This window comes from Oncorhynchus mykiss, chromosome 13 (assembly GCF_013265735.2).
Source record: "Oncorhynchus mykiss isolate Arlee chromosome 13, USDA_OmykA_1.1, whole genome shotgun sequence".
Classification (NCBI taxonomy): Eukaryota; Metazoa; Chordata; class Actinopteri; order Salmoniformes; family Salmonidae; genus Oncorhynchus; species Oncorhynchus mykiss.
This window is the reverse complement of record NC_048577.1, coordinates 21,842,289-21,859,775: the sequence shown is the minus strand read 5'-3', so window position 1 is coordinate 21,859,775 and position 17,487 is coordinate 21,842,289. Positions and strand designations below refer to the sequence as shown.

Genomic DNA, 17,487 nt, shown 5'->3' with positions numbered 1-17,487 from the left:
CAGAGAGAACAAGAGAGAAAGCAACAGAGAGAACGAGAGAGAGAGAGAGAGCGAGAGAGAGAGAGAGAAAGAGAGAGAGAGATGTATAAGTACACGCTCTTTGCTCTGCTCAACTTTTATTAGCATTGTTAAGTCATCCAGTCAGATGGTACGGTACGGAGTTTTACCCTCAGGTTGTTTGAGGTGACACTGATGTTGTTCTCTGTCTGTCTCGACACAGTGTGGGATCAAAGAGCAGCCCCAATGTATGTTTCTCACTTTGTATGATTGTGTCTTTTCGGTCTGTGTGTGTGGGCAGGTTCCAGCCAGCAGGCCTGGTAGAGAGGATCCAGGCTATAGCTCAGAACGTGTCCAACATGGCGGTCAGAGTGGAACAGATCCTCCAGAACAGCATGGCCGCCGGCAGAGGTACTATTTCATAACACTAACATTACACACTGGGTTATTGCTGTGCAATACATATGGAACTGCACATCCCTTATTCACATCATTGGGGTGGCCCAAACATGACTTTCTATGAACATTGCACGGTTCCACCAACCATGGTGACAACTATGGTGACAACTATGGTGGACGGCTAACTGGGCCAGCTCAGTGCATCTTGGCTTGGCTTTGGTCGGGTTTGTCTCAAGCAGCGTGAAAAGGTTCTTCCCACTCCATGAAAACACGAACCGTTGTCATCCTCGCCGGGTAGTCAGAACATCAATTCCAAACGTTTTTCGAACGGCAATACACGTCAGACCCTCACCCCTCAGATCTCAAATACAAGCGGCCCGCTCAAAGTGCCACAGGACAAGGGATTCGCGTATGAAATGAGTTGGTGGTGTGGGAAATAAAAGTGAGATCTACTCGGAGAAAACAAGTCAACAGTACAGCCAGCCGACTTTCTTTAGTCCTGTCTCCATTTTATTGCTTTCCCTCCACTGCTGTTGACTTCTTCTGTCCAACTCCTCCTTTTTTTAATCAAATCCAAAATAATTCTGCTACCGGCACAGTTTATGCCGATTGCGTTGGAATCACACACACAGGAAAACACACGCGCGCGCGAGCGTCTGTCAAGGGAACTCAATCGACAGTCCTTAATCAGCTCTTCTTCCCTCCTCTTCCCTCTCCTCAACCAACAGCAAAAGTCGTTACCGGAGGCAATTAGTCTTTATCTCCCTTTGTTTTCACGGCAAGGACGTGAGGGCAGAACCACAACCGCTTTTATTAATCACAGATGAAGACACACCACACTCGGTGGACTTTATTGTGCGTTTCGACTCGGGCGCAGCGGTGATTCATCTCGTGGCTGAGAGAGAGAGAGAGAGAGAGAGAGACACACACGCGCGAGACGGCGTGCTCGGAAGTTGGAATTCGCACCTCCCTCTCTCCCAGCCGCCGCTTTTTTAGTTTTTGCGGGGGCCTCGAGTTTTTTATCTAATTAGTCCGCTGCACATTTAATACGGCGACGGTTGTTATTATTGGAATCAAAAGGAAGGCATTGAAATCTTTTGTGTCGCCGGGAAATGTGTGTGGCGGGTTTGAGAGGCGAGAAGCTTGAGGGAGGGAGTGACTGAGACAGACAGAGACAAAGCTTTCATCAGACCACATGGAAGCTGTCAGAGAATGTTTTGTTCCAGAGAGAGGACTATATAGAGAGAGCGAGAGAGATCTGGGGGAAAACAAGAGGAAGGGGGAGATAGATAGAGAGAGTGGGAGTGAGGGAGGGAGAGGAAGCAGGAGATGGGAAGGAGAGAGAGCCACGGCGAGAGAGAGAGAGGCCGAGTACAAGACCGAAGCCTCATCAATATAACTTCCGGTCTTCTCCCATCCATACTGCTGGAACTTTGAGTTTCAACTGCAGTCTCTCTTCCTGGCTGTAGGCCCCCAGCTGCAGGGAGGCAGTTAGCCAACTCAATGGACCAAATAATGCAGTGAGTGCAGCGTGAGTGAGCGGATACACATTGTACCGTTAGCCCAGGAGGGATGGCAGCACTGACGAGGGGTTGTATTTCTGTACCCCGCGGTGAACAGTGTGCGCCAAGGCAGGCCTGATGTTGCATGGGAACTGATGGTACATATGGTTTGCTGAAAAGGTTGTTAAATGTCTGTTTTAAGGATGTCTATTCTCTTCACAGGACAAGTATTATGTTGCTTTTCAAGGTGATGCAGGCGTGGATATACACGGTGGTTCTCCCTTTAGAAGTGTTGAGCTTATGCCGCGACCGTTGGTGATAGATGGTGGCAGGTTGTGGTAAATTGCGTCGTTCTGGCAACAGCGGCTGACACTTAAATCGCGTGCCGTATAATTCTGCGGCACTTTGCAGGCTGTGCTGCGGTACGCCGCAACTTTTAAAGGAAGAGCCACTGTAAGGCTTAAAGAGTCTGTATGACTATCGTGTGTGTGTTCTATGTCTCCACGGTGTGTATCTATGATGTGTGTGTTCTATGTCTCCACGGTGTGTATCTATGATGTGTGTGTTCTCCACGGTGTGTATCTATGATGTGTGTGTTCTATGTCTCCACGGTGTGTATCTATGATGTGTGTGTTCTATGTCTCCACGGTGTGTATCTATGATGTGTGTGTTCTATGTCTCCACGGTGTGTATCTATGATGTGTGTGTTCTATATCTCCATGGTGTGTATCTATGTGTGTGTTCTATATCTCCACAGTGTGCAACTATGATGTGTGTGTTCTATATCTCCACAGTGTGCAACTATGATGTGTGTGTTCTATATCTCCAAGTGAGCAACTATGATGTGTGTTCTATCTATAATGTGTGTGTTCTATATCACCATAGTGTGTATCTATGATGTGTGTGTTCTATATCTCCACAGTGTGCAACTATGATGTGTGTGTTCTATACACACTGCCGATTTTGCAGGTTTCCCTACTTACAAAGGATGTAGAGGTCTGTAATTTTTATCAAAGGTACACTTCAACTGTGAGAGACGGAATCTAAAACAAAAATACAAAAAATCCCATTGTATGATTTTTAAGTAATTAATTTGCATTTTATTGCATGACATAAGTATTTGATACATCAGAAAAGCAGAACTTAATATTTGCTACAGAAACCTTTGTTTGCAATTACAGAGATCATACGTTTCCTGTAGTTCTTGACCAGGTTTGCACACACTGCAGCAGGGATTTTGGCCCACTCCTTCCTACAGACCTTCTCCAGATCCTTCAGGTTTCGGGGCTGTCAATGGGCAATATGGACTTTCAACTCCCTCCAAAGTTGTTCTATTGGGTTCAGGTCTGGAGACTGGCTAGGCCACTCCAGGACCTTGAGATGCTTCTTACGGAGCCACTCCTTAGTTGCCCTGGCTGTGTGTTTTGGGTCGTTGCTGGAAGACCCAGCCATGACCCATCTTCAATGCTCTTACTGAGGGAAGGAGGTTGTTGGCCAAGATCTCGCGATACATTGCCCCATCCATCCTCCTCTCAATACGATGCAGTCGTCCTGTCCCCTTTGCAGAAAAGCATCCCCAAAGAATGATGTTTCCACCTCCATGCTTCACGGTTGGGATGGTGTTCTTGGGGTTGTACTTATCCTTCTTCTTCCTCCAAACACGGCGAGTGGAGATCATCAGACCACATGACCTTCTCCAATTCCTCCTCTGGATCATCCAGATGGTCATTGGCAAACTTCAGACGGGCCTGGACATGCGCTGGCTTGAGCAGTGGGACCTTGCGTGCGCTGCAGGATTTTGATCCATGACGGCGTGTGTGTTACTAATGGTTTTCTTTGAGACTGTGGTCCCAGCTCTCTTCGGGTCATTGACCAGGTCCTGCCGTGTAGTTCTGGGCTGATCCCTCACCTTCCTCATGATCATTGATGCCCCACGAGGTGAGATCTTGCATGGAGCCCCATACCGAGGGAGATTGACCGTCATCTTGAACTTCTTCCGTTTTCTAATAATTGCGCCAACAGTTGTTGCCTTCTCACCAAGCTGCTTGCCTATTGTCCTGTAGCCCACCCCAGCCTTGTGCAGGTCTACAATTTTATCCCTGATGTCCTTACACAGCTCTCTGGTCTTGGCCATTGTTGAGAGGTTGGAGTCTGTTTGTTTGATTGAGTGTGTGGACTGGTCTCTTTTATACAGGGAACAAGTTCAAACAGGTGCAGTTAATACAGGTAATGAGTGGAGAACAGGAGGGATTCTTAAAGAAAAACTAACAGGTCTATGAGAGCCGGAATTCTTACTGGTTGGTAGGTGTTCAAATACTTATGTCATGCAATAAAATGCAAATTAATTACTTAAAAATCATACAATGTGATTTTCTGGATTTTTGTTTTAGATTCCGTCTCTCACAGTTGAAGTGTACCTATGATAAAAATTACAGACCTCTACATGCTTTGTAAGTAGGAAAACCTGCAAAATCGGCAGTGTATCAAATACTTGTTCTCCCCACTATATGTGTGTGTTCTATATCTCCACAGTGTTCTACTATGATGTGTGTTCTATATCTCCACAGTGTTCTACTATGATGTGTGTGTTCTATATCTCCACAGTGTTCTGCTATGATGTGTGTGTTCTATATCTCCACAGTGTTCTACTATGATGTGTGTGTTCTATATCTCCACAGTGTTCTGCTATGATGTATGTGTTCTATATCTCCACAGTGTTCTACTATGATGTGTGTGTTCTATATCTCCACAGTGTTCTGCTATGATGTGTGTGATCTATGTCTCCGCAGTGTGTAACTATGATGTGTGTGTCTCTTCTCTTCGGCAGTGAGAGACGGCTCATCAAGCCAGTGTGAGGTACCCAGAGATCCCCGCTACCCAGACTGCCCTGGCAAAGTGGATGTGAGTTTCTCTCTGTCTATCTAGCTAGGCTATAAGAGATTCCCCTGATATCTTATAACCAATGTTCCCTATAAGCTCCCCAGGACTGCCGTGCAGAATAAATATCAGCCCCCGTACAGAAGCACGAGATTGAACTTCACTCAACTTTATAAAGTTTTCCCCCTTACACTATCAACGTTTCCCTTTACTGTGGGAATTGTGATCGAATCAAAGCAATATTAGCCACATTCAGTAATAAACCAGAGAGAGTGACTAAATCAGTCAATATGGTTACTGGGCTATCTGATCATAATCTGACACTTATAGCCAGAAAGCTGTCTAAGAGCAGGTTTAACCTCTCTACTGTTAGAAGGCCGGATCAACTAAGAATACCTAAGAGTGAATTAAGCTATTTTGAAAACGCAATTAAGGTCAATGAACTGGAATGATCTCTTGTCCTATACAGACGTGGAAGCTGATAGTCAGGTTTTTCTATCCACAATCCAGACTACAATAAATGGTTTCCTAAAGAAAATCAAATCCAAACCAGTCCAAAAGAGCACTTCCTTGGCTAAATGGAGAAATCTGGAAATTGATGAAAGAACGAGATTATGCTCTAAAAATAGCCCTAAGATCCAAATCAGAGCATGACAGACGTAGGTTTACCATGTTGAGAAATAAGGTGATGAAAGAAATCAGACAAGCCAAGGCAAACTTTTTTATTAACATAATTGGTGAAGCAAAGGGAAATTCTAAACTGATCTGGGAGAATCTAAAAACGTTAACAGGGAAAGACCATAGTAACACTGCAAAAAGACTAGAAATCATGGTGAATAACAATCTAACACAGGATGCAGTCGAAATAGCAATAGCCTTCAATTCCTACTTTATTGACTCTGTCAGGGTTCTGACACAGAACGCCTCCACTTGTTTCTTGGGCTCAGTGCTAGTAAATGACACTCAACCTGTCTTCATCATAAGGGAGGTTTCTGAGTCAAAGGTGAACAAGGTGATTAGCTCACTAAAGAACTCTAAAGCCAAAGATGTGTTTGGGCTGGACTCTACCTTTCTTAAAAACTACAAAGAGTCACTCATTGGCCCCATTACTAAGGTCACCAACACATCTATTGGTCTCGGGGTGTTTCCAAGGGTATGGAAGTCGGCCATAATAACGGCCATCTTTAAATCAGGCGACCCTGCTGACGTGAGTAACTACAGGCCCATCAGTATACTACCTGTGTCAAAGGTTGTTGAAAAGTGTGTAGCAGAACTGATTGCCCACCTCAACAACAGCCCCTTCACATTACACTCCATGCAGTTTGGCTTCAGAGCGAAACACTCCACTGAAACGGCAAACAAAAATCCAACACAAAACAAGCTACCTAAATATGATTCCCAATCAGAGACAATGACTAACACCTGCCTCTGATTGAGAACCAAATCAGGCCAAACATAGAAACGGAAAAACTAGACACATAACATAGAATGCCCACTCAGCTCACATCCTGACCAACACTAAAACAAAGAAAACACAAAAGAACTATGGTCAGAACTTGACAGAGGGCAACATGCTGCGGAGACAGATGTTTATGTGTCAGGGGAGAAGCTCCAGGTGGTATCTGATTTGAAGTACCTTGGCATCATACTTGATTCCAACCTCTCTTTTAAAAAGCATGTGAAAAAGGTTATTCAAATCACCAAATTCAACCTAGCTAATTTCCGATTTATATGAAATTGTTTGACTACAGAGGTATAAAAAATGTACTTCAAATCTATGATACTCCCCCAATTATCATACTGCTTGACTAGTTGGGCCCAAGCTTGCTGTACAACATTAAGACCTATTCAGTCTGTCTACAAACAGGCTCTCAAAGTGCTTTATAGGAAGCCCAATAGCCATCATCACTGTTACATCCTCAGAAAGCATGAGCTCCTGAGTTGGGAAAATCTTGTGCAATACACCAATGCATGTCTTGTATTCAAGATCCTAAATGGCCTGGTTCCCCCTCCATTCAGTATTTTTGTTAAACAGAAAACCCCAAAATATGGCAGCAGGTCTGTGAGAGCCGGAATTCCCTTAAGGAAAAGAACCTTTAGTAAATCCGTTGTCTCTGTGAGAGCTTCCCATGTCTGGAATACACTGCCATCAGACACACATAACTGCACCACATATCACACTTTCACAAAATGCTTGAAGACATGACTAAAGGTCAATCAGATTTCTGAACATGGTCCCTAGCTGTGTGTTGCCGCTTTCCATGTTGTCTGTTGTCTGTAGCTTGTGAGGTGTGGAAACACTTTGTTGCTTTTATGAATTTTGTCTTGCTGCTTTTTGTTCTATGTTGCTCTGTCTGTATTCTATGTCTTGCTTGTCCTATGTTGCTCTGTCTGTATGCTACGTCTTGCTTGTCCTATGTTTTGCTTGTCCTATGTTGCTCTGTCTGTATGCTACGTCTTGCTTGTCCTATGTTGCTGTTGTCTATATTGTAAATGTTTTTAATAACCTGCCCAGGGACTGCGGTGGAAAATTAGCCGGCTGGCTAAAACCGACACTTTTACTGAAACGTTGATTAATGTGCACTGTCCCTGTAAAAATAAAATAAACTCAAACTCAAGATTTTGTTGTAGGGAGAACGCATCAGAGTAGGATTCTATTGCATTGACACGCTTGACTCAGCCCATACTCTACACAGACTTGAGGCATAACCAATCAGAGCTGGAGTAGGCCTATCTGTGCCTATCACTTTAAACTGGACTATGTTTACAGCATGAGCGGACTAGGTTTACGGCATGACATTGTTTTGAGATTAAAGAGAGAGCTGCATGTAGCCATGTGTGCGCATTTGTTCATATCCTTTGCTAGTTAGTGAGTTATTAGCCCAGTTATAGATCATTTGTAGTCAGCAATGGCGGAGTGATTGCTTCCTATAAGAACACAAAACATTTCTAGACATCTTTGAAAAGTGAGTCAAGTAAACTGTATTTTTTTTTTTGTCTTAAAGGGGCAGTGTTGTATTTTGAGACAGACTTGAATAAGCTAAGTAGCCAGTAGGCAGAACGTAGCATAATTTGTCAGATTCTCTGTAATAATGGTATGGGAATAATAACTCATTTTATTTTGTAAAGTGGTTTCTTTACAGTCACTTCCTTGTCTGAAGGACAAGTGGATAAACAGGTTAATGTCAAGTCCTGCATGTTTTTTTTTTCTTCCAAAATTCTCATGGAATGCAAGCATACCTTGAACAAACACACATACCTTGAACAAACACACATACCTTGAACAAACACACATACCTTGAACTGTAGGCTGAATGATGGAGCAGCTCTTTCCATGTTAAAATGCTATGGGATGCATTTTTCTCCATTGCTTTTGATGGTAGGCCCCTCTGGTAGGCCTTCATTACGATTAAATAGCTACAGTAGCCTACTTAGCCACTGTTATAAACTGTAAGTTAAAGTGGGTACAGCCTCAGTGTTACCAGTAAACGTGCGCACGGAACTTTCACAACATTCAAGCGTGTGCTCAAGTTTGTGCTCAGCAGACCTGAAATTAGCTCAGTGATAAAATTAGAGGGAACGTTACTTATAACCTGTAATTCCATCCAACTGCACATAGGAACTTAGGTGCATCTAATATATGACGAAAACTCCCTATCGTTTTAATATGACCTGTGGCAATTATTTTATTCTTTGATTTGTGTTCACCAAAGACAAAGTCACCTGACCATTACACTTTGACCCCTGTATCACCAGTGGATGCGTGCCCGCTGGACGTCAGACCCGTGCTATGCCTTCTACGGGGTGGACGGCTCCGACTGCTCCTTCCTCATCTACCTGAGCGAGGTGGAGTGGTTCTGCCCCCCTCTGGCCTGGAGGAACCACAGCAGCCCCCCCACCGTCCATACACATACACGCCAGACAGCCACCACCAAGAGACAGGTGAGACACACACACAGAACCCCTCCCACAGTCACCGAACAACCACCATCAAGAGACTGGGAAGATGGACACACACGCAAAGGAAGACGCATACACTCACAAAAGCAGATGCCCGTATACGCACGAGCCCTGCTAAGAGACGCGTGGCTAAAGCTGACATGTTTAAGCACTTACACGCACTAATTCACACTCAAAAGAGCACAGCCAATAGACAAATGGATCTTCATACTTACACTGTATAAGCTTGAATGGTAGATATGAAAACACATTTTAATGAACGCACGCCCGCCTTCTCTGCTAATGGTTTTACTGTGTTCATCTCTCTCCTCCATCTCCTCCCTCTGCTCCCTCTCCTCCCTCTACTACCTCTCTTCCCTCCATCTCTCTCCTCCATCTCCTCCCTCTGCTCCCTCTCTTCCCACTCCTCAATCTGCTCTCTCTCTTCCCTCCATCTCTCTCTTCCCTCCATCTCTCTCTTCCCTCTCCTCCGTCTCCTCCCTCTCCTCCCTCTCTTGTTGTACTGCTGTAGAGCAATCTCCACACGCTGCACAAATTAACTCTTTACACTTAAACATACAGCTCAGTGCCTGACACTATTTGCGGAACGGTGTTCAAGGCTGAGTCAATAGGGGCTGCACAGTCCCTGCACAGCTATTAACCAGGTTCAGAGATACCTACACACAGAGAGATCCCTGAACACACGGTGTGTGTGTGTCTTTGTGTGTGTGTGAGTGTGAATGCTGGATGTGTTTGTGTGAATTGTCTGCTGTACTTTAGTATTGAAGAGCTTTATTAGTGTTTGGCAACATTTCTAATTACAGCAGTGATTCTGTTAGCCAGATAATCTAGGCCATTTATAGCAGGGTCTTTGAGTGAGCACACAGGTGTGTGTGTGTGTGTGTGTGTGTGTGTGTGTGTGCGTGTGTGTGTGTGTGTGTGCGTGTGTGTGCGTGTATGTGCGTGTGTGTGTGTGTGTGTGTGTGTGGGGTGGGGGGGTGTGCGTGCGTGCATGCGTCATGTGTGTGTGTTTGCATATGCGTGCGTGTGATAGAGAGAGAGAGAGAGAGACTTGCAGACGACACAGTCAGAGCCGTTTAACTAGCACAGGTTCCTCTAGAGACTTGGCTTGCAGTACTATCTCCCCAGAGAACACAGGCTGCACACACTCCTCCGAACTACTGTGTTCCTATGGCAGAAGGGGATGTGGGAGAGGAGCCTGTGTGGGTAGCTATCATGTAATGCCATATTCAGTATACCTGTAGGCTCGCTCCCATTGACCTCCTCTCTTGTCATCCTCCCTCCCACACTCGCTCCGTCTCTCACCCTCATTTTGTGTCTTTCTTCACTACTTACACGCTCTCTGCATCTTTGTACAGATGTAGGCTTTTATTGTTTGGGATCTTAGATCATATAATGTTTTTAAAGATCAAACTGGGGGGGGGATTAACCTCTGTGTCTGTCTCTCCCTCTCCCTCTCCCTCTCCCTCCCCCTCCCTATAGGCTGCGTTCCGTACAGACCTGTCATCTCTGCTGGACCTGGTTGGCACGGGGAAAGAGTCACTGAGCTTCATGAAGCGCCGCATGAGGAGGCTGGCGTCACAGTGGGGCACGGCCGCCCAGCGCCTCCACGCCAAGCTGCGCCAACGCTGGAGGGAACAGAAGAAGGTAGAGATGAGAGGGAGAGAGAGGGAGAGAGAGAGAGGGAGAGGGAGGGAGAGGAAGAAAGAGGGAGAGAGCGAGAGAGAGAGAGTGGTGTAGAGAGGTAGAGAGAGAGGGAGAGCGAGGGAGGGAGAGGAAGAAAGAGGGAGCGAGAGAGAGAGAGGGGTGTAGAGGTAGAGAGAGAGGTAGAGAGTGAGATGGGTAGAGAGGTAGAGTTGAGAGAGGTAAGGTTAAGAAAGGTTAGGGTTGAGAGAGGTAGGGTTGAGAAAGGTTAGGTTTGAGAGAGAGTTGAGAGTTTCAAATAACCTTTATTGGGTCTGGGAACCCACAAAACGACAAACACTCAAGCAAAACCATGGTTACACATCAATTACAAACACAACACCAAATCTAACCTCCACAGTAACTAAACATCACAGCCTCTGAATACCCCATACTCATAAACAGAGTTGTTAACCAATGTTGTTAACCATTTTGTAATCGGCAAACTCAGCCCTCAGTCTCGCTGCATCATCCCCTCCAACATTCCCACCCCATCTACAGACCCCTGCCCACGAATACTGTTCTTTCAAGTCTTCCATAGTGCTAATTTAGCTGCCCCCTGACACAACATTAAGCAAGAGAACGACACCCCTTCGACTAAACCTGTACTTTGGCCCAAATATGAACTGTTGGGAAGAGAAAAATCTCTCCCAGAGCTGAGAACCAGCTAGTGATCAGGCCAATCATCCCGACCAACCGGGGACACTGTAAAAACAGCCAAAGATTCCGACTCGGCACAGAATGGACACCCCTCCCCAACAGTAGGATCCAGGTGTACCAGATGCACATTGGTGGCTATGTATTATCCTCCATTGGAGGTCAGCTGTCCCCTTTTCAATAGGCAGTTTGTATAAAGACCGCCAACAGCCTTGTGAGGAGGCACCTGGACAAAATACACCCGCCCACCTCGTCGATTTTACCCCTCCAGGGAAGAAGCACGGCACACTTTCACGCCGATTTTCTTTCCCAACGCCTTGAACTGTCGCCAGCTCTGGGGTATCGAGGGAAAGCAGCGTCCCCACGTCCTCCTCTAATGCCCCTGCCGCAGCACTAACAGTCAGCACAGGGAACACATAACCCAGACCCTCCGTCCATCGATCAGAATTGGAAGTGTCAGTCACATACTGCCGATGACGTACTGGCAAGGAGTCGGCGGACCTCAGCGACGACCTTCCTCAGTAGGCCGAGATGATCGGATCCCCGCTCTTTCTCCCAGCTCCTCCAGCGATCTGCTCCTGCTCCGCATCAGATGACCCAGCTTGGTTCACCCCACACTTAACAGGCATGAACGTAGGCTAGCTGAACCCAGAGCACGGGACTGGATGGCAGTGTTGTAAATAAAAGAGGCTCTTCAAAAAGCCACATCACTGGTGGCGTGCCGCCTTACGGGACTGAGCAAAAACTCTCCAAGTCTGCATAACAGACTGATAAGCCAGTCAGGCCAGACAAATCACCCCCTTCTAGCTTTAAGAGGAAAAGATGTTTGTCTAAGCCGCCCGCTCTCCTCATCAATGCATAGGCTGTGTCGACCCAGCTAGAACCATCACTGTCAACAGTCTCCAGGCTGATTGAAACCGGAAAGCCCTCTGAAGCCCCCCCCCCCCCCCCCCCCACCACCGGTGGCTGTAAAATCATTAGTCTGTGCCACAGGCTAGAGGCAGCTAGATTATTGGCTACCAGCACCCTTCCCCTATAAGACAGCTGGGGTAGCAGCCATTTCCACCTTGACAATCTGGCACACACTTTCTCCAATACACCCTCCCAGTTATTTTTCTGAGAGACATCGGAGCCTAGAAAAAAAACAGCCTTCATCCCATCTCTGCCCCACTGAAGCCCCCCTGGTAACCATGGAGTGGACCCTATCTGAAGCTGACCTGCCCACAACGCTCTTACCCCAATTGACTCTAGCTGAGGAGGCCCCCTCATACACCTTTAAAGCGTTTGAGAGAACCTTAACATCCTGTAATTAAAAAACTGTCAGGTCATCTGCATACGCAGACAGTGCTATCGTGGGACCCTTCATTACTCCTGGTACAGAGAAACCAGTAAGCCTCGCTCTTACAAAACAAAGCACTGGTTCAATTGTCAGACAATATAACTGTCCTGAAATTGGGCATCCTTGCCTGATACTAATTTGGATGGGGATGGGGCAACTCAACCCCCCCCCCCCCCCCCCCCCCAGCATAAAGTCATCCAAGACAAAATAATCCCCAAACCCAAAAGGCTTTCATTGTTTTGAACAAGTACTGGTGGTCCACACGGTCAAAAGCCGTCTAAAACATCTCTTATTCGAAGCAAGTTATCCACAATAGAGCGGTCAGGTACACAGTAAGACTGGTCCTTGTGGACCAACAGCCCCAGATATTCTTTCAACCTGTTTCAGAGACATCCCGATACAATTTTATATTCTGCACACAGCAATGCAACAGGTCACCAATTTTTTATGAGAGCCAAATCCCCCTTTTTTTTGGCAACAATGAAAGCACAGCATGTTGACAGGATACAGAACCCTCATGGAAAGATTCACAAACCACTTCATAACCCCCCCCCCCCCCACCCCCAATATACCCCCAAAAGTGCTTATAGAACTCAGATGGTAAACCATCGATGCCAGGGGCTCGGCCTGATGGGAGCTGCATAACTGCTGTGGACAGCTCCTGCAGAGTAATGTCAGAGTCCAAAGCAACTCTCTGCTCAGGTCCCAATTGAGGAAGTCCATGTAACAACTGTTCAGTACACAGAGAGTCACAATCCTCCGCCTTATAGAGGGCAGAGTAGAAATCCACGGCATGTTGGCGCATTTCACTGTCATCCGTGGTCACCATCCCATCAGGGAGACGAAGGCAGACCATCTGTTTGTGTTGCAATGTCGCCTGTCCTACTCTAGGTTTTTTTTTTTAAGCGCTAGAAGCATCCATATCCTTGAGGGTAGCAAAGCGAGACCTAATCAAGACACCCTTCACTCTTTCATGGAGAATCGACCTCAGTTCATGTCTCTTGTCCTGTAAGGTCATTAGTCCGGGGTCGTTCTGAGTGAGCAACTTCAATTCAACTGATTTGATGTCCTGTTCAAGGCCCCTGATAGTCTCTTTAACTTCAATACGAGAGAGAGCAGTATACTGTTGATAAAACACACGTACTGTATTTGGTTCTTCCCAACTTCCCACCATTGTCTCAAGGACTCAAAATTCTCAATTTTTCCCAAAAACAACAAAAACTTTTCACAAAACATGACATCATGTAACAATTTAACATTAAAATACCAGTAAGGTGATGACCTTCGTGGACAAGTGAATATCAACAGTAACATTATGGTGATCAGAGAAACCCACAGGAGTAATGTCACACCTTCCAACCCTACTACAGTAGTGATCAGATACATACAACCTGTCTCCTCCACTACCTGGGAGACTAGCCACACCTGAACGCCCTCAAGCACCCCATTACTCGTAGTGGGCATCTCCTCCACTACCTGGGAGACTAGCTCCACATGAACCCCCTCCTGTTGTAACAGAATTCCTCTTCTTCAGAGGAGGAGTAGCAAGGATCAGACCAATGTGCAGCGTGGTAAGTGTCCATAATGATACATTTAATAAATCAACAGAACACTGAACAAAATAACAAACAAACAACCGTAACAGTCCCATATGGTGAAAACACTACCACGGGATACAACCACCCACAAAACACAATAGATAACAGGCTACCTAAATATGGCTCCCAATCAGAGACAACGACTGACACCTGCATCTGATTGAGGACCATACTTGGCCAAACACATAGAAATATAACAACAGAACAAAACATAGAATGCCCACCCCAACTCACGCCCTGACCAACTAAAATAAAGACATAAAAAAGGAACTAAGGTCAGAACGTGACACCTGTCACTCGTCACTCGTACTGGACATCTCCTCACCAGTCTGAGGAAATGGCTCCCCAGATCCGTCCTTACCTACTACAACAATATTTTTCTGCTGTATAACAGACGCTATGTTCCCCTCTGGTACAAGCTGCAACTCCGTACCCTCAACACAGACATCGTGTTCCTCAGCAACAGGTGCTTGTGACTGCTCTACCGCTGTCGGCCCACCTCTCCCTACATCAGTGGGCCCAGGCGTTACGAGGACCACCTGTGTCCCTCACTCCGCATTCTCCCTTTTCGGGCAAGCATGTCTCTTATAGCCAACATCCCCACACTCAAAACACTGTTGACTGCCCGTACTAGCATTAGCCATATACAGTCTGTTGTCATACGTGACTTTAAACGACAACTCCAAAGTCTGCTCCGGTGAGTCCAAAAACATAAACACCTGTCGCCGAAACGACATGACCTGTTTCTGAGCCGGGTGTTTGCAACCCAACGGGAAAATCTTAATTGAGCTCGCAAACTTCCCAAAAACACAATAACTCGCGCTCCAATAGCTCATTGGGAATAAACGCCGGTACATTTGAAACTCCTCCACAGTGACAGTAGCTTCAGGAACACACCTAAAGCTGTGCCGAAGTGACAGGGACGGAGTCCCCATGTGGGTCGCCATCCCCGCCAAAGCCAGGGCCATTTCCACAAGAGAAACAATATACTTATTAATTCTACCACGACAAATAAATTAAATAAATAATCACCTTAATCATGCATAGAAAAAGGAAAAACACCAGGAAAAGGAAAACAAGAAGGAAAACATCAGGCGACCTAAACTCCAGACAACACTCGCACTCGCTCATACAATTCCCAGCATGCACCAAACACTCCCAGCATGCAGAGAGAGAGTGGTAGAGAAGGGGAGAGGTAAAGTAGAGAGAGAGAGGTACAGTAGAGAGAGAAAGAGGTAGAGAGAGAGGTACAGTAGAGAGGTACAGTAGAGAGAGAGGTACAGTAGAGAGAGAAAGAGGTAGAGAGAGGTACAGTAGAGAGAGGTAGAGAGAGAGAGAGAGGTACAGTAGAGAGAGAAAGAGGTAGAGAGAGAGGGGGGCACAGTAGAGAGAGAAAGAGGTAGAGAGAGAGAGGGGTACAGTAGAGAGAGAAAGAGGTAGAGAGAGAGAGGTACAGTAGAGAGAGAGGTAGAGAGAGGGAGAGAGAGAGAGAGAGAGAGAGAGGTACAGTAGAGAGAGAAAGAGGTACAGTAGAGAGAGAAAGAGGTAGAGAGAGAAAGAGGTAGAGAGAGAGAGGTACGGTAGAGAGAGAGAGAGAGGTAGAGAGAGAGGTAGAGAGAGAGAAAGAGGTAGAGATAGAGAGGTAGAGAAGGGGTGGTTATGTTATTGCAATATCTTATGTTGTTATATCTTGTTATGTTATTGCAATATCTTATATTGTTATATCTTGTTATGTTATTGCAATTGCTCGTTGCCACATTCAGTCAGGGAATTCAGTGGTATTCAGGTTTTGCAGATGAAAGAAAGAAGGTACAGAAAGAAGGTACATGAAAGAAAGAGTGAAAGTGAGTTCTCCCTTCCCCTTCCCCGTGTCGACACCTTCAATGAATGCAGTTTGTTCTACTATTGTGTCATGCACACTCAGCAACATGATTAAGGAAAGAGTGAAGGGAAACGAAACGGGAGCGAGAGGGAGGACCGGAGGACTCGAAAGATGGAGCGAACGAGGGGCCATAAAAGAACAGGCCCTCCTCCTTCACTCCTCACATCTGTCTCTGCCCGTTTCTCTCGCTCAAATAAGCCGACAGGCCTCAAATAGGCGTCCGTCCACACAGATCCTCCACAGTATTGATTGTCGGAGTCGTCTTGTGCCTCAAACGCATGAAATGGATTTGTTATTTTAGATCTGTCCCCTCCTTATCTCTCTGGCTGTGTGATACTGTGCAATCTCTACACCAGATGTTTCAGTGCCATGACGGCAGTTTTAGTGCTCTGGCCCAAAGCTGTTCATCGTGACGTAATTGGTAGACAGAGGCTGTTGTGTGCGCTGATTAATACTGATAGGGGATCAGTGTACAGCCCCGTGATGGAGTGCTTAATATGTGGATAATATCTGATCTGAGATCAGGTGTTGACGGTCATTATCTGGCATGCATGTGTGTCTACCCCCACCAGTAGACGACGTGTCAGTAACGAAGTAATTACAACAGGTGGGAGAAAAGCAGTCTGCCGCCGTTTAACTCTGACCCCCTTGTGCTTCCTATCTGTTCCTCGATCCTGCTCTTCCTCCCTCTCCGCCTCTGTCTCCGACTCCTCTCCACTGATGCAATCCCGACTTAGTATTCCTCTCCGGTTCACTTTTTTAACCTTCCAATATGCTCTGGGGATGAAATTCTGTTTCCCTTGATTGAGTTTGTTTGGGTTTGTTTATTTGCGTATGCTCCCGGAAAAGGAATAACTTCATGGAGCCGGAGAGAGAGAGAGAGAGAGAATGGGAGCACGGGAGAGAGATAGGGATTGCGATAGGGAGAGGGAAGGAGAGCGAGACAAAGGGAGAGGGAGGGAGAGAGAGAGACAAAGGGAGAGGGAAGGAGAGAGACATAAGCGAGAGAGAATAACCATTATTTCACCTGGCAGTGGCAGAAACAGGGACAGGGAAGGGATCCCAGGAGAGCTTGGCATAGAGGAGTCTTTTGTGTGTATGTGTCTGTGTACCGTTTTACATTTTCTACAATATATGCCACTCAACAGAGACTGTTATCCAGAGAGACGTACAGTGCAGTGAGTGCATATTCAGTGCACTTGTTTCTAGTTCGTGTATGTGATCCCTGAGGGAATTGAACCCACCACCTTTGGAAAGAGTGGAGTTTCAAAAAGTTCCATTCCTGCTCTGGCGAACCTCTAGACCGTGTGTGTGTGTGTGTGTGTGTGTGTGTGTGTGTACGTGTTGAACTATTTTTTATGGGGACCAGAAGTCCCCTCAAGAATAGTTAAACACGTCCACACACAATATATGCCACTCAACAGAGGCTGTTATCCAAAGAGACTTACAGTGGCTATTCAGTGTGTGTGAGAGAGAGAGAGAGAGCGTGTGTGTGTTAGAGAGAGAGAGCGTGCGCGTGTTAGAGAGAGAGCGTGTGTGTGTGAGAGAGAGAGAGCGTGTGTGTGTGAGAGAGAGAGAGCGTGTGTGTGTGAG

The 17,487-nt window shown here is 46.2% G+C and overlaps 1 protein-coding gene across 4 annotated transcripts in view; it reads left to right on the top strand.

Moving 5' to 3' along the window:
- The window catches only part of LOC110485942 (alpha-1,6-mannosylglycoprotein 6-beta-N-acetylglucosaminyltransferase B), a 161,189-nt gene that overhangs the window by 57,151 nt on the left and 86,551 nt on the right, over nt 1–17,487 (top strand). For all 4 annotated transcript variants that reach the window (XM_036940616.1, XM_036940615.1, XM_036940613.1 and 1 more), the window contains exons 4-7: nt 299–408; nt 4,726–4,799; nt 8,532–8,717; nt 10,218–10,382. In XM_036940616.1, the coding sequence (XP_036796511.1) occupies nt 299–408; nt 4,726–4,799; nt 8,532–8,717; nt 10,218–10,382 (535 nt within the window). The remainder of the gene's footprint in view (nt 1–298; nt 409–4,725; nt 4,800–8,531; nt 8,718–10,217; nt 10,383–17,487) is intronic.